Source organism: Arvicola amphibius, chromosome 5 (assembly GCF_903992535.2).
Source record: "Arvicola amphibius chromosome 5, mArvAmp1.2, whole genome shotgun sequence".
Lineage (NCBI taxonomy): Eukaryota > Metazoa > Chordata > Mammalia > Rodentia > Cricetidae > Arvicola > Arvicola amphibius.
Genome location: NC_052051.1, coordinates 73,037,893 through 73,065,330, shown reverse-complemented (window position 1 = coordinate 73,065,330; position 27,438 = coordinate 73,037,893). Strand labels below are relative to the sequence as shown.

The window sequence follows — 27,438 nt, the reverse complement described above, 5'->3', positions numbered from 1 at the left end:
TCACATACTTGACAGGCAGACCAGGCCTGCAGAATGAGCCAGCCAGCCACACCAAGATATCCCAAATGTGAGAATTTAACTCAATTTATTTGCATATCATTATCACTCAAAGAGATATCAATGGCCCTTAAAACCTACAATCTGTAAGTATTACTAAGTCTGAGAAGTGCTAATTGATCCAAATATAGAAACTAGTTATTTATAAGTGGGTAGCTTCATTTTTTTTTCTCAGAAAAGATTGGAAAAATCTCAATTCTATAGGGAAGAAGCTTTCCCCAGATCCACTTGTCCTCCCTTTAGGACTAGAAGGGCAAGTAGTAGCCACCACTAACAGGATGTCATACTAAGCACTGTATCTCCTATAGCCTTCCTCTCAACCTCTGAAGTATATACTATTATCCCCTATTTTACAAACAAACAAAAATCCCAATAATCAAAAAGTTAAGCAAAGGAGTTGCCCAAGCTTGTGCAGCTATCCATGTTAGAGCTACTTTTGGGGTAGAAACCTAAGCTCTGAATAACTGTAGAACATACACTGCTTCTCCCTGTCAGAGGTGAACAGCGGGTTCCTGACTAAAGCAAAAGAAAACACTATTCATAGCTAACACTTCAAGGAAAGGATGGAGCAAAGTAATTCAGGCAGTAATTTGTCTCCCCAAGGACTTTCTTGAGGTAAGACCCACAGGCCTGATAATTCATTCATTGAAGTATACAGTTCAGAGCTGGGCATCATGAAACACGCCTTTAATCCCAGTGCTCAGGAGGTAGTGGCCTGTAGACCCCTGTGAGTTCAAGGTCAGCCTAATCTACAGAGTGAGTTCCAGGACAGTCAAGGATATACATGCACACCTAGTCTTCAAAAAAGAAAAGGGGGTGGGGTTTGCAGTAGTACAGTTCAGCTTTTTTCATATTCAGGTTATTGGTATATCCAGAGTTGTGGAACTATTACCACCATCCACCTCTGAGTCTTTCATTACTCCTCAAAGAAAACCCATGCTTGCAAGTTGTCACCATTGCCCCTCCCCTTGATCCTAGACAACACCAAGTTTACTTTGTATTCCTATAAATTTATCCAATATGAGCTTTTATAATATCAGTAGAATTATATGTTATTTGGCCATCTGTGAATAACTTTTTAAAGACTTAAGAGATATGATATCCCCTATCTTTGTTATACCTTACCTACTTGGTAAGTCTTGAACATGGTTTTGTTTCTTCATCTATGAAGTGGGAGGATTGGAGCAAGTGGTTATGACACTTTACAAAGGGGCACTATTCTGTCACCGTAAGACATATCAATCAGTAAGGATATTGATGCAATGAATTAGGTGGTTATATGACTAGGAACCCAACTCTGAATTACATTTCCCTGTTCCAAAAAACATTAGACTACAGCTGTCATATTTACCAAAATACAAACAAAAAATACTGCACAGAATCTGTTCATGCCACCAAAAACCTAGGGCCTCATTAAGTAAAATTTCTATTCAACAGTAAAGGTAAATTGGCTTTCATGATTCTAGAACCCCAAACTGGGGTTCAAGGATCAAAGTTTATTCAAATGATACAAATATATGCATTTATAAAGGTTTTAGCAGTAAAGGTCAGAAAACAAAACTTACATGTATAGTGTATATGTGTTTGTACACACACACACACACACACACACACACACACAGCCTAAAAGGCAAAGTATAGTAGTATCCTAAGTTTTAGGATCTCTCTCATTTAATGTCACTAACTCTGTACCTTGGATTGGTTTAACCAAATCTTAGAACACTGAATTATGTGAAACAGCTGAGATTCAAGAACCAGTATTAACAAAACTCCCAAACTTTATAACCCACTATGGGCAATGGAAGAATAAGTGATATTGATTTTCTTTATTCTTTGTACTTTTCTGTTCTTTTCTAAATGTTTACAGAGAACTCATATTACTTTTAGAATAGAGGGTAAAGGGAAAAGCAAGGAGAAGAGGTCTTCTTTCGCAAGGATAAAGGGAAAGGTATAAGGAAGAAGTGAAAGAGACTTGTTTTCCCCTTTGTGCTCTCTGAATATCTATAGAGACTAAAGGGGCTACAGCTATTTGTGAGTGGTTCCTATGCCAGAAGCTAGAACTGGCCTGAGAAACTAGGAGTGTTTTTCCCCACTGTCATCCTTGACCAATCAAACTAGCTGGAGTTATGCCGCAGTCAGAGCTAGATGCTCTGGATGCTATGGCTCTTTGTTGTCTTTCCACATCATCTTTTAGAAAAGGTCATTTACCAATTCGGGTGCTCTGGGACTGTGGCCATTTTGGCTGAAGGATCCCAATAAGGGAAAGAAAGATATAAGAAATACACATGCAAACAAACAAAAACAAAAACAAACAAACCATGCTTTGTTTAACATGTTTCTGAAACTTTGGCTAGAAAAGAAATTTTTCCAATTTGAATATCAAACACATCTAGTCAGTTTATTTTTGAAGAACAGCTTCCCAGCAATCATTTTTCACAAAGTCAAGGCTGTTATAAAAGCAGTCTTTATCCTCAGTATAGGAGATGCTAGCTATCTGGAGGCAGGTAACCTTTAAAACAAGCTCCACCAAAGCAACACACACATGCACAGCTTCTTCCAGTCTTGTGGAACTTCTTATCCATTAATAGTTCTGATTCTTGTTTTCAAGATCACTTCTAGTGACTGGGATTTGATGTTTTCTATGGTTCTTCTAGCTTCAGAACTCAACCTATTCTTAGAACTATAGCACAGTCTTTAATTATTCTCCTGTCTTGACTCAACACCTCTGTTCACACTCCTTCTTGAAGCCTGTTCCTTCTTCCTGACTTTGCTATTTCTCTGTTAAAAATGAGACTATGAAACCATCCCAGCCTCTTTTGCAGACTGTACCCACTTTCCAGCTCCCGTTTCCATCCCCATTTCTTTCTTACTTCTGTCCAACTCACTTGTTTCCTAAGCCTGGATTTTTGTTTGTCTGTCTGTTTCGAGACAGGGTTTCTCTGTAGCTGTGGAGCCTGTCCTGGAACTCACTTGGTAGACCAGGCTGGCCTCAAACTCACCTGTCTCTGCCTCCTGAGTGCTAGGATTAAAGGCATGCATCCCCATTGCCTGCTAAGATTGGATTTTTATATATTTCATTTTTTTTTCAAATTTGAAAATCAGTCTTATTTGAAGAAAGCAGAAAAACAGAACAAACAAACAAAAAGCAAGGAAAATAGCCCAAAGATTAGCACAGTGGTTCTCAAAGTCTGGGACTATGTCAGCCCACATCAACTGAATCTCAAAACTCTGGGGGTGAGCCTGAAATTTTTTTTTCCCCTTTGGTTTTTCAAGACAGGGTTTCTCTATGTAGCTCTGGCTGTCCTGAAATTCACTCTGTAGACCAGGCTGGGCTGGAACTCTTATTAGAGATCCACCTGCCTCTTTCTTTCAAGTGCTGGGATTTTAAAAGCATGCACCACCACCGCCCAGCTTAGAACTTTTAATAAATCCTCTGAGTGATTTTTATGAACAATAAAATTTAACAATAAACTAAAAGCTGCCTAGGTAAGGTGATACCAACAAATGGACTGGGCCCTCTAGCATCAATTACCAATTGAAACAATCACTCACAGACAGACTCACAGGCCAGTTTGATCCAGGCAATTCCCTACTGGAGACTTTCCTCCCAGAAATCACTAGGCTATGTCAAATTAACATTTAAAGCTAACTAGGACCTGAATCTTATCAATAGAAGTAACTAACATTCTATTTGTCAACACAAAAGAATATCTAGAATATTCTGTATAGTGAAAAAAGCAACATGAAACCATAGGCATCACATAATTTTTGCAAAATAATAAAATCAAAAAATATCTAGAAACTTATACACTAAACTGTTAAAATAGTTGTAATTAAAGGGGAATTCACTCTAGCTTTCCTTTATGAATATCTGCATCTTTTATCTATAAGCATAAAATGTTTCATAATTATAGAAAAGAGTTAATATAGGCATCTTCCCTTGCTCTTTAGCACAGTTAAAAGTGAACTCAGAGGCTGGAGAAATAGCTCAGCTATTAGTAGCACTGGTTGCTCTTCCAGAAGCCTGAGTTTGATTGTCAGCACCCAGATGGCAGCTCACAAGGTATCTGTAACCCCAATCCCTTCTGAGCACAGCATGCATGGAGTGCTCAGACATTCATGCTGACAGAGCCCCACATATAATTAAATAATCCTTTAGAGTGAATTCAATTGGTAGTAGATTTTACTGTCTGGACAATCAGGCTTTGGGATGTTTTAGGGGTTCTAGTAGGGCAGAGATACTGAAATGAAAGGTCAGAGAGCCTGAACTAGTCTACCCTCCTTACGTAGGCCAATCCAAAGAGGGAATGGTAGAGTTACTGCAGGATGACAGGACAGACAGAAACTTAGGGGAACTTCTGGAAGGTAACTGACTTCTGAGAACATTCTTTATGAAAAGTTTATATTAAAAGTGGCCTGTTTTTCTCTCTTCTTCCTGGTATGGCTGTCACTCCACACTTCAACTCACTTCTTCTCAAGCCAGCTCCATGTACACTGAAGCAAATTCATGCAGGAGACTAAAAGGGGGCTTGCAGGTAAAAGGGTAGACAGTGTGCCCCACACACCTAAGATCAAGTCAGGTGCTTATCTTTTAGCTTACATTAAAGGCAGCGGTTCTCAACCACCTAATACTGTGACCCTTTAATACAGTTCCTCACGTTTTAGTGACCCCCAAACATAAAATTATTTTCATTGCTACTTCATAACTGTCATTTTGCTACTGTTATGAATCATAATGTAAATATCTGATATGCAGGGTATCTGATATGTGACCCCTGTGAAAGGGTCACTTGAACCCCCCCAGGGTTGAATCACAGATTGAGAACGCTACATCCACTTTAGCTGGACTCTTCTCTCTGGGAAGTTTCTAAAAGAAGCACTGACTGTAGTCATAAAGGAGGCCAAAGCCTGTAACAGTAATCCTTTTTACTGCTTTGCCAGTCACAAACATACAGGTATGGCAGAGACAGTTACCCATAAGAATCAAAGAAACTTCTCAAGGTGTTTAGATGTTTTCAGTTACCTTTAGTATTTAGCTGGTTCAGCTTTATCAATGGGAAGAATTATTCACAGCAGGAGTCCTCCTATTCTAGGTAGGAGAGCTGCTAAGGTTACACAATCTACTTTTCTATCTAGATGCTTACTACCGTAGAACCTTACCATGTCAATATTTTCAGTGTCATATGAAAAGAAAATTACTGATGGCCTCAGTTATTAAAGAGCCCGTTCTTGCCAATGGCTTTGCTTCATTGTGGCGTTTCAGCTTTAAAAACATGATTACAAAGCACAAAGATGAGACCTCAGGGTCTGCAGTGAGAACTGAAAACAAGAGTAAAGGCACTAGAGTCATTTGACTCTCATCTTCACAATACACTAGATTTGGAGCAATAACTCTACTTCTTTAAGCCTCACTATCCTTAAAATAAATTAAGCTGGGATAAGGAACTACTTCACAGGGGTTTGTGATCATCAAAAAATATAGAAAGGGAAGGAAAATGAGATGCTATGTTTAATAGGGACAGAGTTTCAGTTTTTGACAATAAAAACATACCAGAGGTGGACAGTGATGATGGCTGTATAGCACTCCAAATAAACTTAATGCCACTGAAGCACACATTTTAAATGGTTAAAATTTTGTTATATATTTTGTCATAACTATGTAAGAGCCCTAGAACAGAACCTGGCTGTCAGATACCCCTATTAAAGGGAGAGACATAAAAATAAAAACATGTTCCTTTCCCTATTACCTGTGAGGCTCTAAGTTCCCAAAGAGCCATCTAGTCCCAATACTGAGTAGTGCTTCAGTAAGTGTCTCAGGAAGAAGCGATCTATTAGTCATAACTCCTCTTGCACATTTGGCTCCCAGCCCACCACCTCTACCCTCACCCCACTCCAGTTTTATATCTCTTAGAATCTCAATCCTCCAGCTCCCCAAATCTTGCAAAGTAGCTGGGACGCTCAAATCATTTCCTAGACCAGACTCCAGATAATGAGGACAAAGGCATGCTTAGCGGCAGCTGCCTTCTGCAAGCCAGGGACTGACAAGGCATATTAGTACTATGCACCAAACTGGCTGGGTGTTCAGGGACCAGAATTACGCTGATCAGTATCTCAGATGCCTCTGGGTACTAAGGAACACACAGGACAAAAGTCTCAAAGGTCTGGTAAAGAAAGATTAAAAATGCACTTCTCTGCAATTCAAAAAAAAAAAAAAACAACAATTAAGGATTATGTGTTATAAGTCATAAAATAGAGAAAGGGAAATAGATGATTTTTCTCCAGGCATATGAGAACACTGTTTTTGATGGTGAGGCTTAATTGGATCTAAACAGAAAGTACAGATAGATAATCATTAACACTTCCTGTACTCAGGTCAAGGAGAATAAATGTTTGCACTACCAAGACCCAGTTAATTCCAAAACAATACTTACTTTAGGATCTGAGCTCTTGAACTTTAACCTTTCCACCAATTCTATCATAGCCGCCTTCAGTCCACCCGAATCTTTGCTCTAGGAGAAAAAACAGTTGAGTCACTAAGTAGCATATCATTGCTCTCTCAAACACAAACAGGAGAGATTTCAGGAGAGAATGGACAGTAAAACAGAAAACAAATTCGTCATCTCATCAGATAAAAGAACTAAACAACTAAGGAGGGTGTGTACCCCTCCCGTCCTCCATCCACGGACAATGAGGATGAAGTAATAGACTGGAATGAAAATTAACCTCAATGTGGCTGGGTATGGTAGCACTTCCCTTTAATCCCAGTACTCAGGAGGAAGAGACAGAAGGATCTCTGTGAGTCTGAAACCAGCCAGGCTAAAAAAGGAGGAAGGAAGAAGAGAGACAGGGTAGAAAAGGAGGGGGAGAGAGAGAGGGGGAAAATTAAATAAACACAATTGGTAGAGGATGACTTCACTGCCTCATCTCAGACTCCAATGTGCCTGCCTTCAAGACCCTGCAAAGGAGAGTTCTGTCTTACGGACTACTGAGTTTTATTTTGAAGATTTATGTATTAGATACAGATGTACACAATATTATATGTACCTACAAAAATAAAACATCTCAGGCTTAAATTCAAATGAAATTACCATATGCTAGTTAAGAACTCAAGTTTTTTGACAGATATGGTTTTGAAGCTGTTTGGCACCAATTAGTTAACTAACCTAGAACAAATTATTGAATTTCTCAAAATCATCTCTCTTGACAACAAAATGGGGATGTTTGGATGGAAGCATCACTCCAGGTCCTGGCTCCCATATATTCAAAGAGTCTGGAATGTTCAGATGGAAGCTCCACCCCAAATCCCCTCCCATGGAGCACCTGAGTCCACACTCCATGGCCAAACAATGACCCTGCCCCAGAGATGTACAAGACCTCTCCCACCTCTCCCACAGGGTATTTAAACTGTCCCCCAGAGAACACATGGTTTTCTGGTCTTGCTTTCCTGTCTCCTCTCTGGGGGGCTGGAAAGTCATCTTAGAGCATCTGTATCCATTAAACCTGGGCTTTTTCTAATTCGGTTTGATTTGATCTGATTTGGATTACTGCGTCAGTGAAGAGGCTTATTGGGGTCAGAAACGTTTCAGTAATATAAAGGGTAATATGATAATTAAAATGTTTGCAGAAGTATTAGCAGTGTGCACAGCACAAAATAAGTGTTCTAAAATCTAAAGTTTTAGTCTACGGCCATACCACCCTTTAACGTGCCTCATCTTGTCTGATCCTGGAAGCTCAGCAGGGTGGGGCCTGGTTAGTTATGGCCAAGTGGATAGGAGACCACCTGGGAATAGAGGGTGCTGTAGGCTTTAAAAAAAAAATCTTAAGTTTTAGAGTAGCTATAATAGGAAAGTAAGACCACTTTTAATACATTTTACTTAATTCAGTATGTCTAAAATATTAGCAACATATAATTTTGATATGAGGTTTTACCTATTGTCTGGCCCTTTCTTCTCTTGGGAATCCTTTCTTTCACAATAAATTAACTCTTCTAACACATACATACACACACACACAGGCTGAAGGTGGGGAAGGAGAGAGAGAGAAGAGAGAGAGAGAGAGAGAGAGAGAGAGAGAGAGAGAGAGAGAGAGAGAGAGAGAGAGAGAGACAGAGAGTGTCTTATACTTCCCACCCACCCCCAGTTAGGTCTTTGAAATCTAGTTCTTATTCATACAGCCCAATTTAACCCAGACTAGGCACATTCATGTTATATGTGGCTAGTGACCACTGTAGAGATGAACACAGAATGTAGACTCTTACTTCCTGGTTTCAAATGCCAACTCTATAACCAACTGTGTGGTAGTAGGCAAGTCATCTTACCTTCTGCATCTCTATTTCTCTGTCTATAAAATAAAGCTAGCCATTATAGTACATATTGCATACAGCTGAGAAAGATAATTGTGTTCATGTATGCCAGGATAGAAGAGGACCTAGTACTGGATTTAAAAAAATGAAACATGCATTTAATTATTATTTTTGTCTGTTTTCTTCAAGATGTCTTGAGTTCCTTAAAAGCTGGAACGATCTTTTAATGTCTGTATCTCCTACACCCTGCATCAAGAAGGTGGTGCTTTACCAGGGCCAGAATAATGGCTCAGCAGCTAAAGGCACTGTCACCCCAATGGTTTCAAGCCCGATTACCTGAGCTCACTTCCTTGAACCCACACAAAGGTGGAAGGAGAGAACTGGTTCTACAAATTTCTTCTCTGACCTTCACACATGCACACACATGCATACCTACAAATATTCTCTCTCTCTAAAAAATTTTAAAACATAAAAGGTAGTGTTCAAAACAAACAGAGGTGTAAAATGTCCACTGAATGAATAAGCGAATATAAAATCTTAAACACTCATTATAATCCAGGCATAAAGCAAGATCTAAAGTGACAAGAACTAATTTATTTCCTTATCTCAGAAACTCTATGAGATAGGACAAGACCACTTATTTTACCAGTAAGGAAATAAGCATAAATACAACAATTGTCACTTTATGGGAGAAACGGCACATAAGAAGTACAAGAATAAACAAATACTGCAAAAGTCACTTACTCAAAATCAGCCTCAAGATCAATCATGACAGTCTCCAAATCTACAAAGCCAATTCAATCCCTCCCAAACAGGAAATACTTTGTAAGACGCAGGTATCTTAGATAGGATTTCTATTGCTGTGAAGAGATGCCATGACCATGGCAATTCTTATAAGGAAACCATTTAATTGAGGCAACAATTTACAGTTTCAGAAGTTTAGTCCATTGTCATCACGGTGGGGAGCATGGCAGCTGGTAGTATGGTGACACCCAGGCAGACATGGTGCTGGCTACATCTTGATTAGAAGGCAAAAGGAAGTGAACTGAAACACTGGGCAGCATCTTGAGCATAAGAAACCCCAAAGTCCACTCCCACAGTGACACACTTCCTCCAACAAGGCCATACCCACTCCAACAAAGTCACACCTCCTAATAGTGCCACTCCCTATGAGCCTATAGAGGCCAATTACATTCAAACCACCAGACTCCATTCCATAAATTAAAATATACTAAAGGCTGTCTTCTCCCACTAAGCTTCCTCCCTTCCTAAGACTACAAGAAAATGGTATCATATAGCCATGCCCAGTATCAGCTTTAGATGTGCTCTCTGAACACAACTCAGATCACATTTCCATTCTAGCTGTGGCTCTAAAGTTTAGCCATTTCTTTTTTTTAAGTGATGGCTTCTAATTCTCCAGTTTCTATAGTCCTTTAAGCCTTTAATGTCTATGGTCTCACACCTAACAGCTGGGAGCAGAAATCATACCAGAGAGGGTGAAACTTTAAGTACCTAAAAAAGGGTTAAGTTGCCAGACACAATCCTGCTTTTTACAAGATGATCAGACAAAAAGAACCTATTTGGTGACATTATTCCTCTAACCTATACTCATTGGCTGAACAAGCAGGTTTTGGCCCTAGAAATCTCTGCCCTACCCCAAACACTGACACACACACACACACACACACACACACACACACACACACACACACAGACACACCCCTCAGCTGTTAGCACCCATCCTAAGCTATTCAGCAAGAGCCCTAATGGATTATAACTTTCCCCCTGGCTGCAGAAAACAGAAAGGAATGCACTAAACTATGTCTTAAAAGCCTTCAGAAAAAGAAGAAGGAATCCCCTAAGCAGCAGACAGACTCTGCAGACAGCTGTGCCTTGCTAGTATAAAGAGACGAGGAAACCCTTTGCCTTTTCCTAAAAATGCATTTCGCCAGTGGAATTCTTCCTCCTGTTCACAAAGCATCAAAAGCATCACCTACCCAGGGGGAAAGAGAACAGCACCCGAGAGTCTCCCTTCAGGAAATCACACACTCTACCTCTCCAGCAACTCAGCTATCCTCAAACATTAATTGGGCTTTATATTGAGTCTGCTATGTTCAGCCTCAAAATGAGTATGAAGAAAATCTTCCTTAATAGCACCACCACCACCAAAACTGAAAAAAGAAAGTTTCTTTAGGGCAGATCTGTCTCTGACAAGTTTTAGAATTGGAGGAAAAAAAACACACAAAGGGAAGATCCTGGTACAAGTTCACCGCACACAACCTTTGTATTCTCCACCCCAGTCCTTCCCTACAATCTAGGAAGCCTTATGCACAAGTGTTCAATGGAGTATGCAAGCTCTACAAACACCTCTCAAACAGTCCCTCTGGCCGCACCTGCGACCTAGGGATCAGTACATATCATGTGTAGAATTCATTGGCAAGATCAATCTTCATACAGACAGCTCTATAGGCCCTGGTAGCAGGCTCAAGACATTCTGACAGAGTTCTTGGAAAGCAGTGTGTAAGAGGATAGGTATGGTGAAAGGAAGGAACTTCAAAGACACAGGGCAGAAGATAGGAGGATATGGGTCTAAGGGTGGTATCTGAGTATAAATACTCCCAATCTGTAGAGCTGTATGATGTTTCTGTTAATTGTTGAGGGCAGTCTAGACGACCAAAACTGAATTTTACACATATGCACACACACACTGCTATATGTCCCCCAATGTTCCCTCTGTATCCCTTGTTCTGAGAACTGAACAAGGACACAAAGGCAAGTAATTCTAACCTTTCAAGTATCTCGTCCCATAAATGAACAGATTCGACCATATCATTCTGAAGCAAGTGACACAGCTTGGGGAGAAGAGGGCTTTTCCTTACATGGCACTTCCATCCCATAATGCATTCCAGGATGCGGATCAACATGAGCACACCTTGCTTTATGCACTTCTTCCCTCCACCAAGACAGTGCAAAATAAACACGGGCTGTGCTGTGACACCTATAGTTCAGAATCTGATCAACTGTCATAAAAGTCAGTTCCTAGGGTAAGTCACAACAAAACTAAAGGACAAAATGACTTCCACCTCTCACACAAAGCTCCAAAGCACTGCCATATGCTCTTTTATTGGTATTCCTCAAAACCCTTAAAAATGCTGTATTCTCATGTTGCTGATAAGAAAAGTAACTGGTGGAAATCAAATGAGTGACTCAAAGGGCTTAAACACCCCTTCACTAACATTTCACAGTGAAACAGTATCAGAGCTAATGTGTTCACACTTTACAGTGGATAAAAATGATGTTGTGCAAGTGAAGTCATGCCTCCCAAATCACAAAATCAATCAATAGAAAACCAGGAATAGAAAGATGGAAATGAGGAAGGTTTATAATATATAAAACAGAAGAGACTAATATCAACATTATATGAAAAATGTTTAACAAATTTCTCAAAATCAGTAAGCCCAAAAGAAATGTGAAGAAAGGATATGAGCGGAAAAAGTGAACCATGACAAATACATCAGAAGACACAAAGGATGCTTAAAGTTCCTCATAATTAAGATATCCGTCTTTCCCACCAGGCTGGAAAGGATGCTTTAATCTGAAACAATCAGTACTAAGGGGCTCTGGGAAAATCCCATATGTCACTTGATTTACAAGTATAAAGTGGGAATGCTACTTTGAAACCATGTCAATCATGTACATGCCTATCTTCCTCTTGAGGAAGGATATGTCAAGGGGGCATGTATAAAAATATTTGTAATATTTCCAATCATTTAGGACTACATACTCTGAGTGTCTAATAGTGAATGGATAAGCAAACTATGGAATTAAAGAACTATGGAATATGACAATAAAAAAATAAAGAAGATCTGTATATATCTTGATTTATAACAGATATACTATGGGATTTCTTAAAACCTGCAAAATAATTCATACAGTATACATTTTCTATGGGCAATATATGTAAACAAAATAAAAGTGGTATTTCTGTGTCTGGTATTAAGCATGATAATAGGAAGATTTTAGATTTAGTTCAATGTACTACTAGTGGCACATTTAAGATTTAATTTTAAAAAACAACAGCAATAAGACAGAGAGAAAGGTGCAGGATAGCCCGGGGTGCCTACTTCAAACGCCTTCCCCATTAGTTTGCCTAAACTTAAATACTAGGGCCTATTTTATATAATAAGTATATGAACCAGCAGGAATGAGAGGATTTTTACCCAGTGTTCCTGTATAGAGCTTGAGTGGCCTAACATTCTCAAAACCACTGTACATGCACTTTTCTAGGAAGAGCCATAGTGGCTTCTCTTAGATTCCAAAAGAAAAGTTTAACTCTCTTACTGTAACATGCCTTGCACAAAGAAAGGAGGGCCAGGTACAACTAGATGCCACTAGGTGCTATGTGAGCTGAGGAAAGTAATTTAGTATCTGGGATTCTATATTTCTATCTTTAAATAGAGAAGATGAATAGATCAGATGCTACCAGTGTGAAGCATGTAGTCTACAGAACTGCTTCCTTTTGTATTTAGTGTTGTCCTACATATCACAGTAGCATTTAAAATTAGCTACAAATGTTTACAGGTAAGATGGTGATCTAGAAGCTAGCTCCCTACAGCACTAAAACCAGAGTTAGAATTTAAAAAAAAAGAAATGAACAAAAAAACAAACATTCCCCTCAGTGCCCCCCGACTCTATTTCAAAAAGAGAGGAAGAACCTCAAAATTCCAAACTTAGTGATAGAACAGCTGGAAAGTGCTGAGAAAATAAGTGGAGCCAAACAACCCCAACCTCAAAACAAAGTTCCCTGTGGGATGAGGGGAAGCAGAGCCTCACTGAAGTGATTAGCCAGCAAGGCTGATAAAATGAGACCAGAAGACCGAGCCACAGGACAAACTCACAGCTCTCACTGTTGAGAGCTTTGGTGAGACAGTGACTCCTCTGGCAGCCAGTCAGCAATGGAGAGCAATCTTGTAAGTAACACTGGGAAGTAATGTCAGGCACCATCTAGAGGGGTAAAGATACTGTTTTAAACTGAGCTACCCTGGCGGCCTGAGAAAAGGAAAGTTACAAATCAGAGAGCAAATTCAACTGGCAAAGCCGAGGGTGAGAGACTGCCCTGAAAGCTGTTGTACAGAATGAAAGAACTTAAGCAGAGGCATGCAGGGGCAGGCCTCTCACTGGAAAAAGAAGTCCTGCTTCCCAGCAGCCTTCAACTAAGTAATTCTGAGGTCTGGTATTCCTGAGACTGAGGTTAGCAGGCAAATCGAACCTCTACAGCCACCAACCTGATATTTATTGGAGAGGCAAAAACTCTGAAGTACCAAGGGACTACTTGGTATCTACAGTACGGTGGTTAATGCTTTCTAGGTTTTGAAAGTACAGAGACAGGTCTTCATGTACAAATCTCAATGCTGTTTTTGCTTCCCCTCCCAACACACTTGGGAGACATGCATCCCCCAAATCTATCCCAGATAGAACATTAGCCACCCTAGAGGACAGAGTCTGCGGAATCTCTAGAAGGAAGATTCCAATCTCACAGACTACAAAGCTAACTGTGGCTAACAGAAGCCTTTGATATACAATAGGAAGCTACTAAAGTGAAGATAGACTCAACTCTTGTACTGTTCAGGCTCAGCACCAGCGTAAATCATTTACAAACAAAAATGTATCACAAATAATTAAAAACCCTGAGACAGATGCTGGGGTTCAAGCTGAAGATTAGAAAAACAGGACTTGGTGGGTGGATAACTCCACTTCCAGAAACCATAAAGGTGTTAAATGAAAATTCCAGTTACAGGGGTGTGCCGTTTTCCTGAGTTATTGGCCAGGAAAGCCAATACGGGCTATTGGTCATCGCTGTTGGTTTCTCCCCACAACTATTAAGACCACATTACTGAAGATACCACAGACTTTGGTTGTGAGATATAGAGAAATCAAGTGGGAGCTGAGTTGAAAGTTTCCTCCATGTGACTAGCTTTCATAGTGCCAGAAGGTTCCATGCAGGACGTTATAGGTAAACTGTCACTAACAGTGTAGATCCTCAGCGATGGGTCCTGTGAAGTTCCAGCCAGTTGTGTGCACACTGGTGCAACAGTGGCATAATTTTTTATAGGGGTAACCAACTCCTTTCTGTTTGGACTTCATCCACAGGAGGAAATGCATGTCTGGTACTATAGTGTGGCTAAAAGGCCATAGCCAAGGAGGTCATGGATCCAAATGGGGAAGCTATAGTATCAGCATCATCATTTTGCTAAATGGACACCATGTGCCCATCAACTTGCTTTATAAATATTTATGCTTTTGCTTGCTCATAGTCTAGTACTGCTGTCGGCTTTGGTCAGAGAAGCTTCTTTTCTCAGTGGGCAACAGTTACTACAGGGATGCATAACTAGTCAAAGTCCTAAGAACAAATGATTGCCGAATGCTCAGCTCTCACGAGACATCTCTATCATTCCCTCCAAGGTTCACAGAACATTCTGGAAGAGGAGACTAGAAGAATGTAAGCCTGGAAGAATTGGTGAAGTATTGTGAAATGCAGTCTTCCAGGCATAGTTGTGATTATCTGCATAAGACTGGCCCATCAACATTTCATTGTGGAGAAGGAAAGGGTTTACTAAGCCTCACCTCTTCCTAAGGACCAACAGCAGTAAATGGTGACAACAAGACATTTCCTTCAGAGAAGTGGCCTCTGAAGTTGCCCATGTTCTTATAAAAAACTCTTTACCCATGTTCCTGTACATAAAAAGTAGTGTGTATACCGATGGAATTTTATTCAGCCATAATGAAAAATGAAATCATGATATTTACAACAAAATTAATGGAACTGGAAATTATTATATTAATCATAACAACCTAGAGCCAAATAGAAAATGTATGTTTTCTTATAAGTGGGTCCTAGAATTTAATTTTTTTATAAGTTTATGTAGGGGATGTATAGGTCATGAAACTAAAACCATGACTGAAAAGGGAGATGTGAAGGGGAAACAGAGTAGATGCAACATGAAAATGGAATGGAGGCTACTGGGAAAAGGGAAGAGACCAGTGGAAAAAAGAAAGGGGATAAAGAAGGGGATATGAGGAAAAGAATCAACAAAAAGTATATGGGAAAATGCCATAATGAAATCCATTATTTTACATGCTGTTTTAAAAATGAAACATTTTTGTTAAAAAGAAATGAAATGAAAAATTAACATCACCACTCCACACATAAAAATCTCTGCCACCGTCTGCATTTTATTTAATTTCCAACTAGAAACCTAAACCATGCTGGGAGTTTAGTTCCTCAGATTCAAAATTATTCTTGGATCTGAAATCCATTACCCTGTGTTTTTTATTGTTACTATTGTTTTTAAAGATTTTATTTTTAATGTATGTGTCTCTGTGTACGTGTTATGTATGCCACATGGGGGCAGGTGCCACAGAGGCCAGAAGGAGGCAGAGGATCCCCTAGATCTGCAGTTACAGGTGGATGTGAGCCATTCAACACTGGGAACTAAACTCTGGTCCTCTAAAAGAGCAGAAAGCATTCATAACAGCCAAGCCATCTCTCTAGCCCCTCAGCTGTTTTAAAACTAACTATCATGTCTGTTAAACCTATACATTCTTCACCATCTTCTACCCTAACACTGGGCAAGGAGCAATACTAGCCCTCTTGTTATCTTATAGTCTGTTCTCCATGCAGAAATTGAGTTAATTTTTGTTTTCTTTTGTTAGACTGAGTTTTTGCTTGTTTGTTTTGCTCTTGTTTTTGTTTTTAAGACAGGACGTCACCATGTTGGAAGTTGATTACCATCCTCCTGCCTCAACCTCCCGTGTAGATTACAGCTGTACACTAACATACAAGCTGAGTAAGTCTTAAGAACCTAAAACAGATCACTCATTCCCTTGCTTAAACAGAACAAGGTCACTCAGAAGAAAATCCAAAATCTTTATAATGGCCTAATTGGTAACTTGACCTTTTTACTCCTCACCACCTCCCCAAGCCTGCCTGCCCTATTTCTTATACTCCAGCCATTCACTTAACTGCCTCAGCAAGTCTGTTTCATCTTATGGCCATTCCCTCCACCTGAACTACTATGCCCCCAGACGCTCCCACAACTGGCTCTAGCTGTAACTACAGTGTCAGAGTAGTATCAGAGCTACCCATTCCCAATACACCAATTAAAGAGACAAGTGAAAGTGAATAGCAGAGAAAGATTTATTCAATGTGGCCACACTGGAAACAGAACAAAACTAAGGGTTTATTGGTCCCAAAACTGTCTTCTGGGAATTGACATGAATTTTAGATTGAACTAAGCAATCCCAGCTACGGTGTGGTCCTGCCCATTATTAATTTTCTCAGCTCAGGTCCTACATGTAGTCTGGTAAATTGTTAAACCAGCAATATGGTAGGAGCTGAGGGTGCAGCCTGGCCCTAATGAACACTGGTCTTCATCTGCAAGATGCTCTGTCTGAGGTTCGGCTCGTCTTAAAAGTCAAGCTGACTTAAGAGGAAAGGGTTCTTTCTCTCCTTCAACCACAGCACAGATGGAAGGCAGGCCTCAGGTTTGCATCCTGCTTTTGGATGCCTGTGAGCCCCAGTGAGGACTCAGTACTGTTTAGCAAAAGAGGTTTCTAGGTTTCTGTTTCAAGGCCACTATTCCAGGTCCTCTTCAGAGCCTTCTATAGCCTTCCTCTCCTCACATCCTACCTATTCTCTATCTCCCTTTTCAGTGTTTGTTCTTAAAATTGTGCATTATTTAAAATAAATCCTATGACTTAACTTTGCTTAATATATTTTGTTCATAGAATGTAAGTTCAATGACATCAGAGACTTAGAATTATTTGTAGGTTCCTTACAGCCCAAAACACTCCACATGGAAATTATTTTTTCTAGATTTTTCTAAAGTATAAAAGTTACCATTCAATATAAATATTTCTACCAGTTGCCTGTTTTTCAAACATTGTTTTGAGATATATTCACAGTTCTGGTTTATTCATTTTCATGGCAATTTATATTTAATTATGATCATCCCATAATTTCTTTTGCTATCTTCTGTAAAGGGATTTTAGTTTCAGCATCTAGTAGGAAATAAACCACACACAGTGAAAATCTGACTTGCTCAGGTGCATAAGAAGCTCTCTAGAGCTGATGGCTTTAAATTCTGCTTAGGTACTCCCTAAAAAAAATTGGAAAACTGTGCTTACTCCTACGTTTTTAAATTGTCAGCTAAACTGGGTATGCATGGTGGCACATGCCTATAATCTCAGCACTTGGAATCCCGAGTCAGGAGCATTGCTACAAGTTTGATGCCAGTTTGAGCTACACATTGAGTACCAGACGAGCAAGTACTACACAAAAGACCTTGTTTTAAAAAGTCAAAAATCAAAGAATGAAGAAATAAATGTAAAATTGACAGCTAAAATATCTCGGCATAAATTTTCCACCTGGAAAATTAAAGAATTTCAATAAATGTGTTGAATGAAGAAGTGAAAAGAAAAAACATGAGGCCATTAATTAAATTCAAATAACAAATACAGCTCACTAATTTACCTCATAAAATTGTGAGGGAAATAAGTGGCAGGCGTGTATGAAGTTGCAGTACAGACGGCTGCATACAGGAAGTGCTCCACACATTCTGTTGCCATTGTGACTGTTACTAACGGAATGCACAGTGACAACTCAGGATCAGATAAACCAAAGAACTGCTGCACAGAAAGAACAAACTATTCTGCAGAATAGGAGGCCTTTCAGGAGATGAGAAAAGTAGTTTGAAGTATTTTTTTTTTATGCATGAAGTACATCCCAGCAGACAGCAGTCAACAAATGGTTCTGTGAAATGTAAAAAGCACAAGTAAGAGAAGAGTAACTGAGAATACACAGAGAACAAAAGGAATAGGAAGAATATGCATTCTGGTGGCAGAGCTGAAGTGAAATTCTTCTTTTTACTTACTACTATGAACTGAAGTTCCCAGAAAAAAACAAACAAAAACAAGTAGCCAACAACAACAATAAAAACACCCAATTCTGTTAAATGTTCTACAAGGCTAATGGACTCATTACAACTCCTGTGATTGTGGAAAGTTGGGATGTTTCTTGTTGAAAGCCGTATTAATTTGTGCTATCTTTAACCCCCCCCCCCCCCATAGCTATTTATTGCCCAACTCTATTAGAACTAGCACCCTTGTAAGTATCAGGCAAGATCTTTTTAGGAAACAAACTTTAATTTCTACAAGCTCAAAGGCTAAGATATCAAATCGTATCTGCGGGAACCTCCCACTTTGCTGTAACTTGTACACCTGATGCTCCCACCAATGGATTTTAAAGACACTTTTATCAATGGTTTTCTTTGTTCTGTTACTATAAATACTTCATGAGCCTGTTGCCATCTTGAAGTAAAGTATTTAAGTACCCTGAATTTGTGTTCCTGGGAAATGGTCACTTGTACTTGGCTCTGGAATAAGCTCTTATTTTCTTTGTATTAAAATTGTAATTCTGCATTGACAGTGAGTGATCTGGCAAAATTCAGCCTCTTTAAACATCCGTTCCCTCATTTATAAAATGAGAATCAGGGCAACACAGCTTACTAGAGTGAGGGTCAAGTGTAAAACCATGAAATGTATTCAAATTTCTCAATAAATGGCAGTTATTACTTTTTCCTTTATCGCTAAGAGAGTCTCAAAATTTAGCAAATGTTAATCTCTTTTAATTTTACATCTCCAGACAAAGGTCAGCATTTTTACTCTCTACGATTACTGAGTCAGAATCTACAATTCAACACAACTTATACCCTGTCAGGGTTCATAAAGACTCAAAGTCCTGGAAGAAGAATGGGAATATCTATAGAAACTTCTCTTCATAACTATCTACTAGAGTAACTGAGGCTATTCTCTACCTAGAAAGTAAAGAACAAATTGTTCCCATCACCCCTTGACTCCTGTAGAAAGTTCCCACGGTTACAGAGTATAGAACAGAATCTGAAGAGAACAACAGCCAAACCTGTAAACCTAAAATTAACCTAGCAGCTGTGTTTTGGGGAGCTAATGCATAATCTAACAGGAGGACACTAAAATATAGGAACCTCTTCTCTGAAGACAAGTTTTCAGAGCTTAACAACTCAGCCGATTAGAGCAGGCAGAAAGAACAGAAGAAGAGGGGGCTGAACAGTTTCCACCAAAGAAAACTTGGTGTCCAGAACAGCTCCTGCTGCCAGACTAACCCGCCTGGAATTGGACTCAGAGTAAAGACAGCCTCAGATAGCTTTCTACGGTAATGAGAGCCATCAGTTTCTGAGAGCTTCGAAGATCATGCACACTGTCCTAGGCCCTATATATGAGTTTATTTCTCTTTACTATAGCCCTAAGGAGGAGGACAATTATGCCCATGTTAAGAAACCAAGACTCAGCCAGGCAGTGGTGGTGCACACCTTTAATCCCAGCACTCAGGGAGGCAGGCAGATCTCTGGAAGTTCAAGGCCAGTCTTGTCTACAAAACAAGTTCCAGGACAGAGATACACAGAGGAACCCTATCTTAAAAATAAAAAAAGAAAGAAAGAAAAAAGAAAGAAGGAAGGAAGAAAGGAAGGGAGGGAGGAAGGAAGGAAGGAAGGAAGGAAGGAAGGAAGGAAGGAAGGAAGGAAGGAAGCAAGCCAAGACTGCTAGGACTGCAAGGATAATGAGGCAGAGACTTCAACATTCTTCCTTGAAAACAAAACCTTTTAGTTTGTCAGACTGTGTAGCCTGGAGAAATGATTATTTCCCAGTCTCCCTTGAAACTAGATAAACTATGGGATTGAGTTCTGCCCCATGAAACCTAAGCAGGAATTCATGCTTCTGGAAAGAAACATTAAAATAGAGGGGTGTGTCTTTCTTTTCTATCTGTTATCTTAGAAGTTAGGCGTGCTGGCTAGACTTCAATGGCCATCTCAGTTTGTAACAAAGATAGCAGAGAAGAGCTGGCAAGAGCCAAGATAAAACTTCATGTTTCCTCCAAGCTTAGACTCCTACATCCAGACGTCACTTACACGGGGAAGAAATAGGCATCTATCTTATATGAACTGCTGCCAGCTGAGGAGTCCAAGTTATTCCATCACAGGTATAATTGAACTTAGTTCCAATATAAACACTGATATATGATGGAGGAGTGTCAACCGCGACCATTTTCCCAAATATTGTTTATAAATGTTCTTTTACATTTAAAGGGGGATATGATATAGATATGAATAATTTGCATTGGTATGGATTTTAAGGTCAATTTTCTTATATGTATATGTATTTCTGATCTTGATTAATCTATTGTGATTGTGTAGTTCATTTTAAAAACTGTAATGTATAATTAGGAAATATAGGTTGTTACTGGATAATCATCGATAATAGTAAAGCTTGTGGTTATGTTAGTTAAATTTTCTAGATATATAGAGATATATTTCAGTTAGGCATTCTTCATATCTTTCAAAGGCTACAGAATATGGCATTTTAAATGTTTTAATAACTTAGGGTTTTTCATGACAATGAGACACATCTGCTCCTGGCAGCACCAATCTACTTCAAGAGGAGGATGGGCATCGAAGAGGCTCCTTATGGAGTTTGATAGCCATTCGGACAAGAAACTGCTCTTGCCTGGACTGTTGCATAAACTGGACACAAAGAACCCGCAGAGAGAGGACTGCTGAACTTGCCTAAAGGTGAGATGGTCTTTCGGGGTTCCTGATTCATGAAAGAGTCTGCGAGACGTTCTGCAGGACACAACAGAAAGTGACTGAACTGTCTTTGAAATTTCCTGCTTCATGGAAATGTCTGCTGGACAGTATGGGCCTGAAGGCCAAAGATGGATGCCCCAACGGTACAGAGGAACTTTGGGTGACTGTCCAGGCAGTGAGTTGTCTCTGTCATTTCTAGAGTTTAAAAGATGCATATGACTTATTTACTTAGATAATATTATATCCTTCTGGAGTCTTTGATGGAGTTAAAAAATAGATAGTTATAGCTTTCTTTAGTTATGATAAAATAAAATAGATTTAAATATTGTAACTGTAATTCTTGCTTGATAACTGTTTTGTTATATGTAATTTTACTATGTTAAAGTTAAAGCCTTTCTTTTTTGTTTAAACAGAAAAAGGGGAAATGATGGAGGAGTGTCTGTGTGTTACTTTCATTTATTAATAAAGAAACTGCCTTGGCCCTTTAAGAGACAGAAAATTAGGTAGGCGGGGCAGACAGAACAGAATTGTGGGAAAGAGAAGGGAGACACTTCAGGTAGTTGCCAAATGCAGTCGCCATGCTTCTCCTCTCTGAGATGGATGCAGGTTAAGATCTCTCCTGGTAAGCGACCACCTCGTGGTGCTACACAGATTACTAAATATGGGTTAAAGCAAGATGTGAGAATTAGATAATAAGAGGCTGAAACAAATGGGCCAGGCAATGTTTAAAAGAATACAGTTTCCGTGTAATTATTTTGGGTAAAGCTAGCCGGGTGGCGGGACACAGACCCGCCGTTCCATCTACAGATATACACTACAGTACAATGTCTTTATCACGTCTTTAGTGATGCCTTGCTATTAGATAAAATTATTATACTTCATATCATACATTTATCAAGTATTTCATGTGTGTTAATTATCCAGTAGGCCCTGTAGTAGGTGCTGGGAACATAGTGAAGACTAACATATACTACTAGAGTTATTAAGAGGTAATAGCACAAAGGGAATAGTCCTAACACTGACATAATAACCAATATTTTGGGTTAGAATAAACGAATACCGATTGTTGCTATGGTAACATAGACAGCATTTATCTAACACCATACCTACCTATTAATTCCTTCCCATCTTTCAAAGCATGCCAACTACCATTTTCTCCAACAAACCATTGTGGTGCCAAGCCTCTGGCTAAAATCACTCTCTTTCACTAAATTCACACAGCAGATCACACTGTTTGTAACTCTCCTCTACTTTGTAAGTCTCTTGGCCAAAATGCCAAGAAGCAACTGTTCACACCTCTCCTCTAAATACTTAAACCCACCAAAAAAAGCAAATCCATATTTTTTTTAAAAAAGTCAGTTTTATTTCCCCCTGATACTATGTTGTCTTGCCCTCTAGTATAATGACTGTCTGTCTGTCTCTTTCTCTCTCTCTGTGGACCTGCCTTCCCTGGGCCAGGCTTTTGTATTTCTCATCTCCACTCCACATACCACAACAAAAGCTTTGTTCTTGTCTGTACTCTGCCTTCTCCTCAGAGAGGTCCCTGAGTACCTGAGCTCATTGCTGCCACCCAACAGTTCAGCCCCAGATTATAGATACTGAAGTAGCCAACAGGAAGAAGTGCACGAAAGGAAGCTGCCATCTCAGACTGAACAAGAAAGTAATTCTCAAGTTGAGACTGAAGTAGAACCACTTAAGGGTGAGTCTGTCTAGATACCAAGCCATCCTCTTTCCCTTCAGCTTTCTTATGTCCGAATACTTGCAGATCTCCTGGGTACCCAGTGCTTCATACTATTATTACTATATTAGAAAAGGAAGAAAAACCATAAGACAGAAGATATCTGAATAGAGACAATAAAAAACAATATGTATAGACACGTGTATATGTGTACATACATAAGTTAGTGAGAAAAAAGATAGATAACCAAATACTGAGTTTGCTCTTCTGATCTGATTACACATCACAAAAGAGGAAATACAAAAGATACACAGAAACCAAAAGGGCTGCAATTAAAACCACAATATGACATCATTCATTACACAGTCACCACACTGGGAAAAATGAAAAGTACTGTTAATATCAAGTGGCAGTGAAAACACAGGGCAACAGGAAATGTCTTCATGATTATGCCAACTACAACAACCACTGGGAATACAGATGGTAACACTGGGTACCATTTCCACTTAAATATAGGAAAATGGGAGTCAGGAGGCATGGCCTCCCCAGGAATGCTTACACCTGCAGTACTTTTTGAGAAGATGTGTCATTTTGTTTTTGAGACACGATTTTCCAAACTCACTATGGACTTGAGATTAACACTGAACTGTGGTACTCTTGCATTCACCTCTGGAATGCTGGGATTACAGATGTATGCCACCAAGTTACACCTGCATCAGTTGTAACAGCAAGAAATTCGAGAACCTGGAAACAAGTCAAATCTTCATTTATACAGTAACTTGTGGCATATCCATAAAATGGAGTTCAATACAACAATGAAAAATAAATCGCAGCCAGTCAATGGATGAATCTCACAAATATCTTTTAAAAAGTGCCGCGCACTGCACTCCCGTGTCAGCGTTCGGCGCGCTGGCGCCCAGTTCGCAAGATTCGGGCAAGGGGCTGGAGGTTAAAATACACAGACACATACAGACAGAAAGACAGCAACACGGGTCATCCTTGAATTCCCCAAGAATGCCCCCTTTATTGTGTTCAGTGGCAGATTATATAGAGATAGCCACGCCCCAGCCAAACCCACCAGAAACCACTCTCCTGCCATCAGGAACTCCTGAAGGTCTCGTGCTCAGAACAGCTGCAGGCACTCAGATCAGGGGATTACAAGAAATTCAGGATCTGGGGTCTCACTGATCCCAACAAAAAAGTAATACTGCACTACAATTATGTAAAGACCATAATGTCAAGTTCAAGTTCAGAAATGCACACAAATGCTGAAACACATAAAGATAAGTAAGAAAAGCATTGGCCCAAGTCAGGAAAATGGTTAGCAAAAGAAGACATGGGAAAGAGGTATGAAAAGTGTCAACATTAGTAACAATGTTCTATTTCTGATCTGGGTGATGGTCTCTCAAGTATCTATTTGTAGTTACTTTTTAGACTGCATATTTTGTACACTTTGGAATGTGTATTTTACATTAAAAACAGGCGCAAGGGAAACATCAATACGGAGTATTTTCGCTATCAAAGTATTAGTTATTCTGAGGCCAGTGGTTGTAAGGCTGCTTAGGGAAACCAAAGTCCTAATATGACATTTACCAACTCTCACTACTTAATGAACACGACACACAGAAAAACTGTTCTTACTAGTTATAGTCATCCACTGTATACAGAAAGGCAACCCAAATGCAATCAACAAATAGTTACTAAAAGTCTACTGCTGACCAAAAATATGTCGAAGATAACACATCAAAGTCTAAACAGTGAACATGAAAACCTCCGTCCCTGGACCAATTCAACCTTCCAGCTACACACCTTCCTAACTAAGGCTGAAAAAACGAAGAGCCTAGGGCAACTCAAGGCACACACCAAATCATCGTCTAGGTCACCACTTTCAGAGGTTTCTCACAAGAACTGGCTACTTGGTTTTGCCAAAAACCATGGTTTCTCACGTTTTCAGGTGGGCAGAGTTGCCATAGCAAGAGCACTAAGTCAAAACATTGACCCTAACAATGGTGATGATGTGAAAAATGGCCTAAGTGGCGTCAAAATTCTCAAGGAACCAAGGAACGCTCAATCAGGGATCCAGGGAGAAGAGATTTGCAAACTTTCAGAAATCATACCCAAGATTTTCTATGTACTTGTATTTTCTCAGATGAGAATCAACACCTTGACAATTTCAACCAAAATGGTAGAGTTGGCACTGCTCCCAACAAGGTGACTTGTTTGGTTTTTTTTTTGTTTGTTTGTTTGTTTTTGTTTTGGAGAGACATGAAAATGAATGTGGTCACAGCTAGCTATCTGAGTTGAAACTGGGGGTTCTGGTCCCCTTAGACATATGTTCTGAATGCCCGATACTCACTCTCAGTTCTTCGAAGGCCTCATCTAGTGTGGACAGCTGGTGGCCCCGGTGAGCCCCAATGACGGGACACAGGACACAGATGAGCTGCCTGTCTTCCTGGCAATAGGTGCTCAAATCCAGCCCATGGTCCGGACACTTCCTCTTGGCCACTCTCTCCGCTTCCATCTCTATTTCGGGGTCAAATTCGCTTTCTGCCTCAGTTTCTCCCTCTGCCTCGGACTCTCCTTCTTGGTTGTCTTCCTCCGCCTCACTTTCCTGCTCATCCTCCATCTCTTCCTCGCTGTCTTCTTCACTCTCCTCCTCTTCGCTCTCATCCTCACTGTCTTCCTCCGTCTCGCTCTCCTCTTCCGACTCACTGTCCTCCTCCGACTCGCTCTCTTCTTCCCCCACCTCGCTCTCTACCTCTCCCTCGGGCTCCCCTTTGGCCTCGACGTCTTCGGGGACCTCGTCGTCCTCGCGGGCAGGCGGGGTCCAAGCCTGGGCGCCATGGACGTACTCGGCCAGGCGGTGGCTGAGGAACTTCTGGCGGTGCGCGTCGGCGTGGCGGCGGCAGTAGCAGAAGCCGCAATCGCGGCACACCTCCTCGGCCCCGGGCGCCTCGTCGGGCTCGCACTCGTCACACGTGCCGTCGGGAGGCAGCTCCTCGCAGGCCGCGCCCACTCCGGAGGCCATGTGGCTGCAGGGCCGCGGCCGAGGCCTAGCGGCTGATGTGCTCTCCGCCTGCACCGTGCGGGGCCTCCGCACTCACGCCCGCCTGCTCCCCGGGGACTGACCGCCCGCCCCGCTGGGCCGCGCCGCGTCTGCACCGCTGAGGCCTTGGGCCCGGGCAGCCGACAGCGCTGGGCCTGCCGTCCACTCGGCCTCTCTCCGCTGCGCGCCGCGCTGCGCCTCGTCCCTCACGCGCCACTTCCGGCTCGGCTGCCCGCGCCCCGTCGGCCCCCGCGCCCGCCGCGCAGCTCAGCCTCCGTGGCCTGGCAAGATCGCGGCCGCCGCGGGCCCCGCGCCGCCCCGGTTCCACTTGCCCCTCGCCGTCAGCGGCCTCCTTTCACTTCCTGAGTCACTTAAAGCGGCAAGAGCCTTTTTCTACGTTTTCCCGCGGGGCTGAGCATCCCCCCGGAAGGAGAAGCTCCAGCGCAGGCTCTCCCTCACCGAGCTGAAGGCGGTGGGCCCCGCCTTCCCCACGCCCTCCCTGGAGGTGTCAACCTGACCGAAAACCACTAGCCTGAGGTCCCTGAGGACTTATGTCACTGGAGTGTCAATCTGTCCCCGCCCCATTACAGTCCTAGGAATCTTCAAGGGACCAAGGCCCGAGGCTCTTTATCAACTCGAGCCCGCCCTCTTGGGATTACCATAAAGCCCCCAAAAGGGCTGTGTTTGTTTTTCTAGACTCCAGGAGTCTCAGTTTCTGGCTGAACAAACAGGCAGCATTTTCCGACCCAAATACTATGCTTTGCATTGTTCGCAGAGTCTATTTGCATTCCAGCCTCTTAGGGACTCAGAACCTCTGGGAGGTAGCTGTGTCAGGTGCAGGGAGGTGCAGAGAGACCGTATTTATGAAATGAGATTTCAGCTCCCCCATTTACTAAAGGTCTCTAGATTCAGACCTGGCTCCAAGACAATGGAAAGGGGCTGTTACATGTTAAGCAAAATGCTTCAGCCTGTGCTGGGTCATTATGTGGTGTTTTCAAAGCCTGCTTTATAATTTTATTCACAAAGTCCCTAAATCCTAAGACCACCACTTAGTTTTGTATTCATGGACAAATTTATTCACCTTTCTGTTTTTTCTGCTTTAAAAACAAAAACAAGAAAACTATGTAAAATAGAAATAATGATAATAACTATAGGGATTTGTGGATTAAATGTAAAGGAGCCTACACTGTTGTGATCACTAAACTTTATTATTTTAGCATTAATTGTAGTTAGTGCTGACAATGACCCTTTGAAGATCATACCGTATCTTAAACAAGTAAGACGTTTTGGCGGGCTGCTGCCAAGGTAGGCTTTGCCATCTCTACCCTCTATGGTTGTCTCTCCAGTAAAAAAACAAACAAAAAAAAAAAACAAACTTGTATTTGCGAGAGGAAACAGGACATTTTGTTCTACTGAGGCAGAGGAGAAGTGCGTCAGAAAAATAGAAGGTAGCTGCGCACGTGATGCTAGCTTTAATCCCACACTTGGGAGACGGAGAGTTTGAGACAAGCACCAGCTACAGAGGGTTCCGGGACAGCTAGGGTTACATAGATCCTATCTTTGAAAGGAGTGGGGGCAGGGAAGGAAGGAGACAGAGACAGGTGGCCTCTGTTTCTTTAGATAAGAGTGCTAGGATTTCCAGATCTCCACAAAAACATCAAGGGATGTAGAGTATAAA

General features: G+C 41.0%; 1 protein-coding gene across 1 annotated transcript in view; it reads right to left on the bottom strand.

The window, feature by feature from the left end:
- Nucleotides 1–26,195, bottom strand: part of Trim44 (tripartite motif containing 44) — a 107,462-nt gene extending 81,267 nt beyond the window's left edge. The window contains exons 1-2 of the mRNA XM_038331588.1: nt 25,071–26,195; nt 6,489–6,566 (exon numbers count right to left, since the gene is read on the bottom strand). Of these exons, the coding sequence (XP_038187516.1) occupies nt 6,489–6,566; nt 25,071–25,742 (750 nt within the window). The 5' untranslated portion in view covers nt 25,743–26,195. The remainder of the gene's footprint in view (nt 1–6,488; nt 6,567–25,070) is intronic.
- Nucleotides 26,196–27,438: the final 1,243 nt, after the last annotated feature.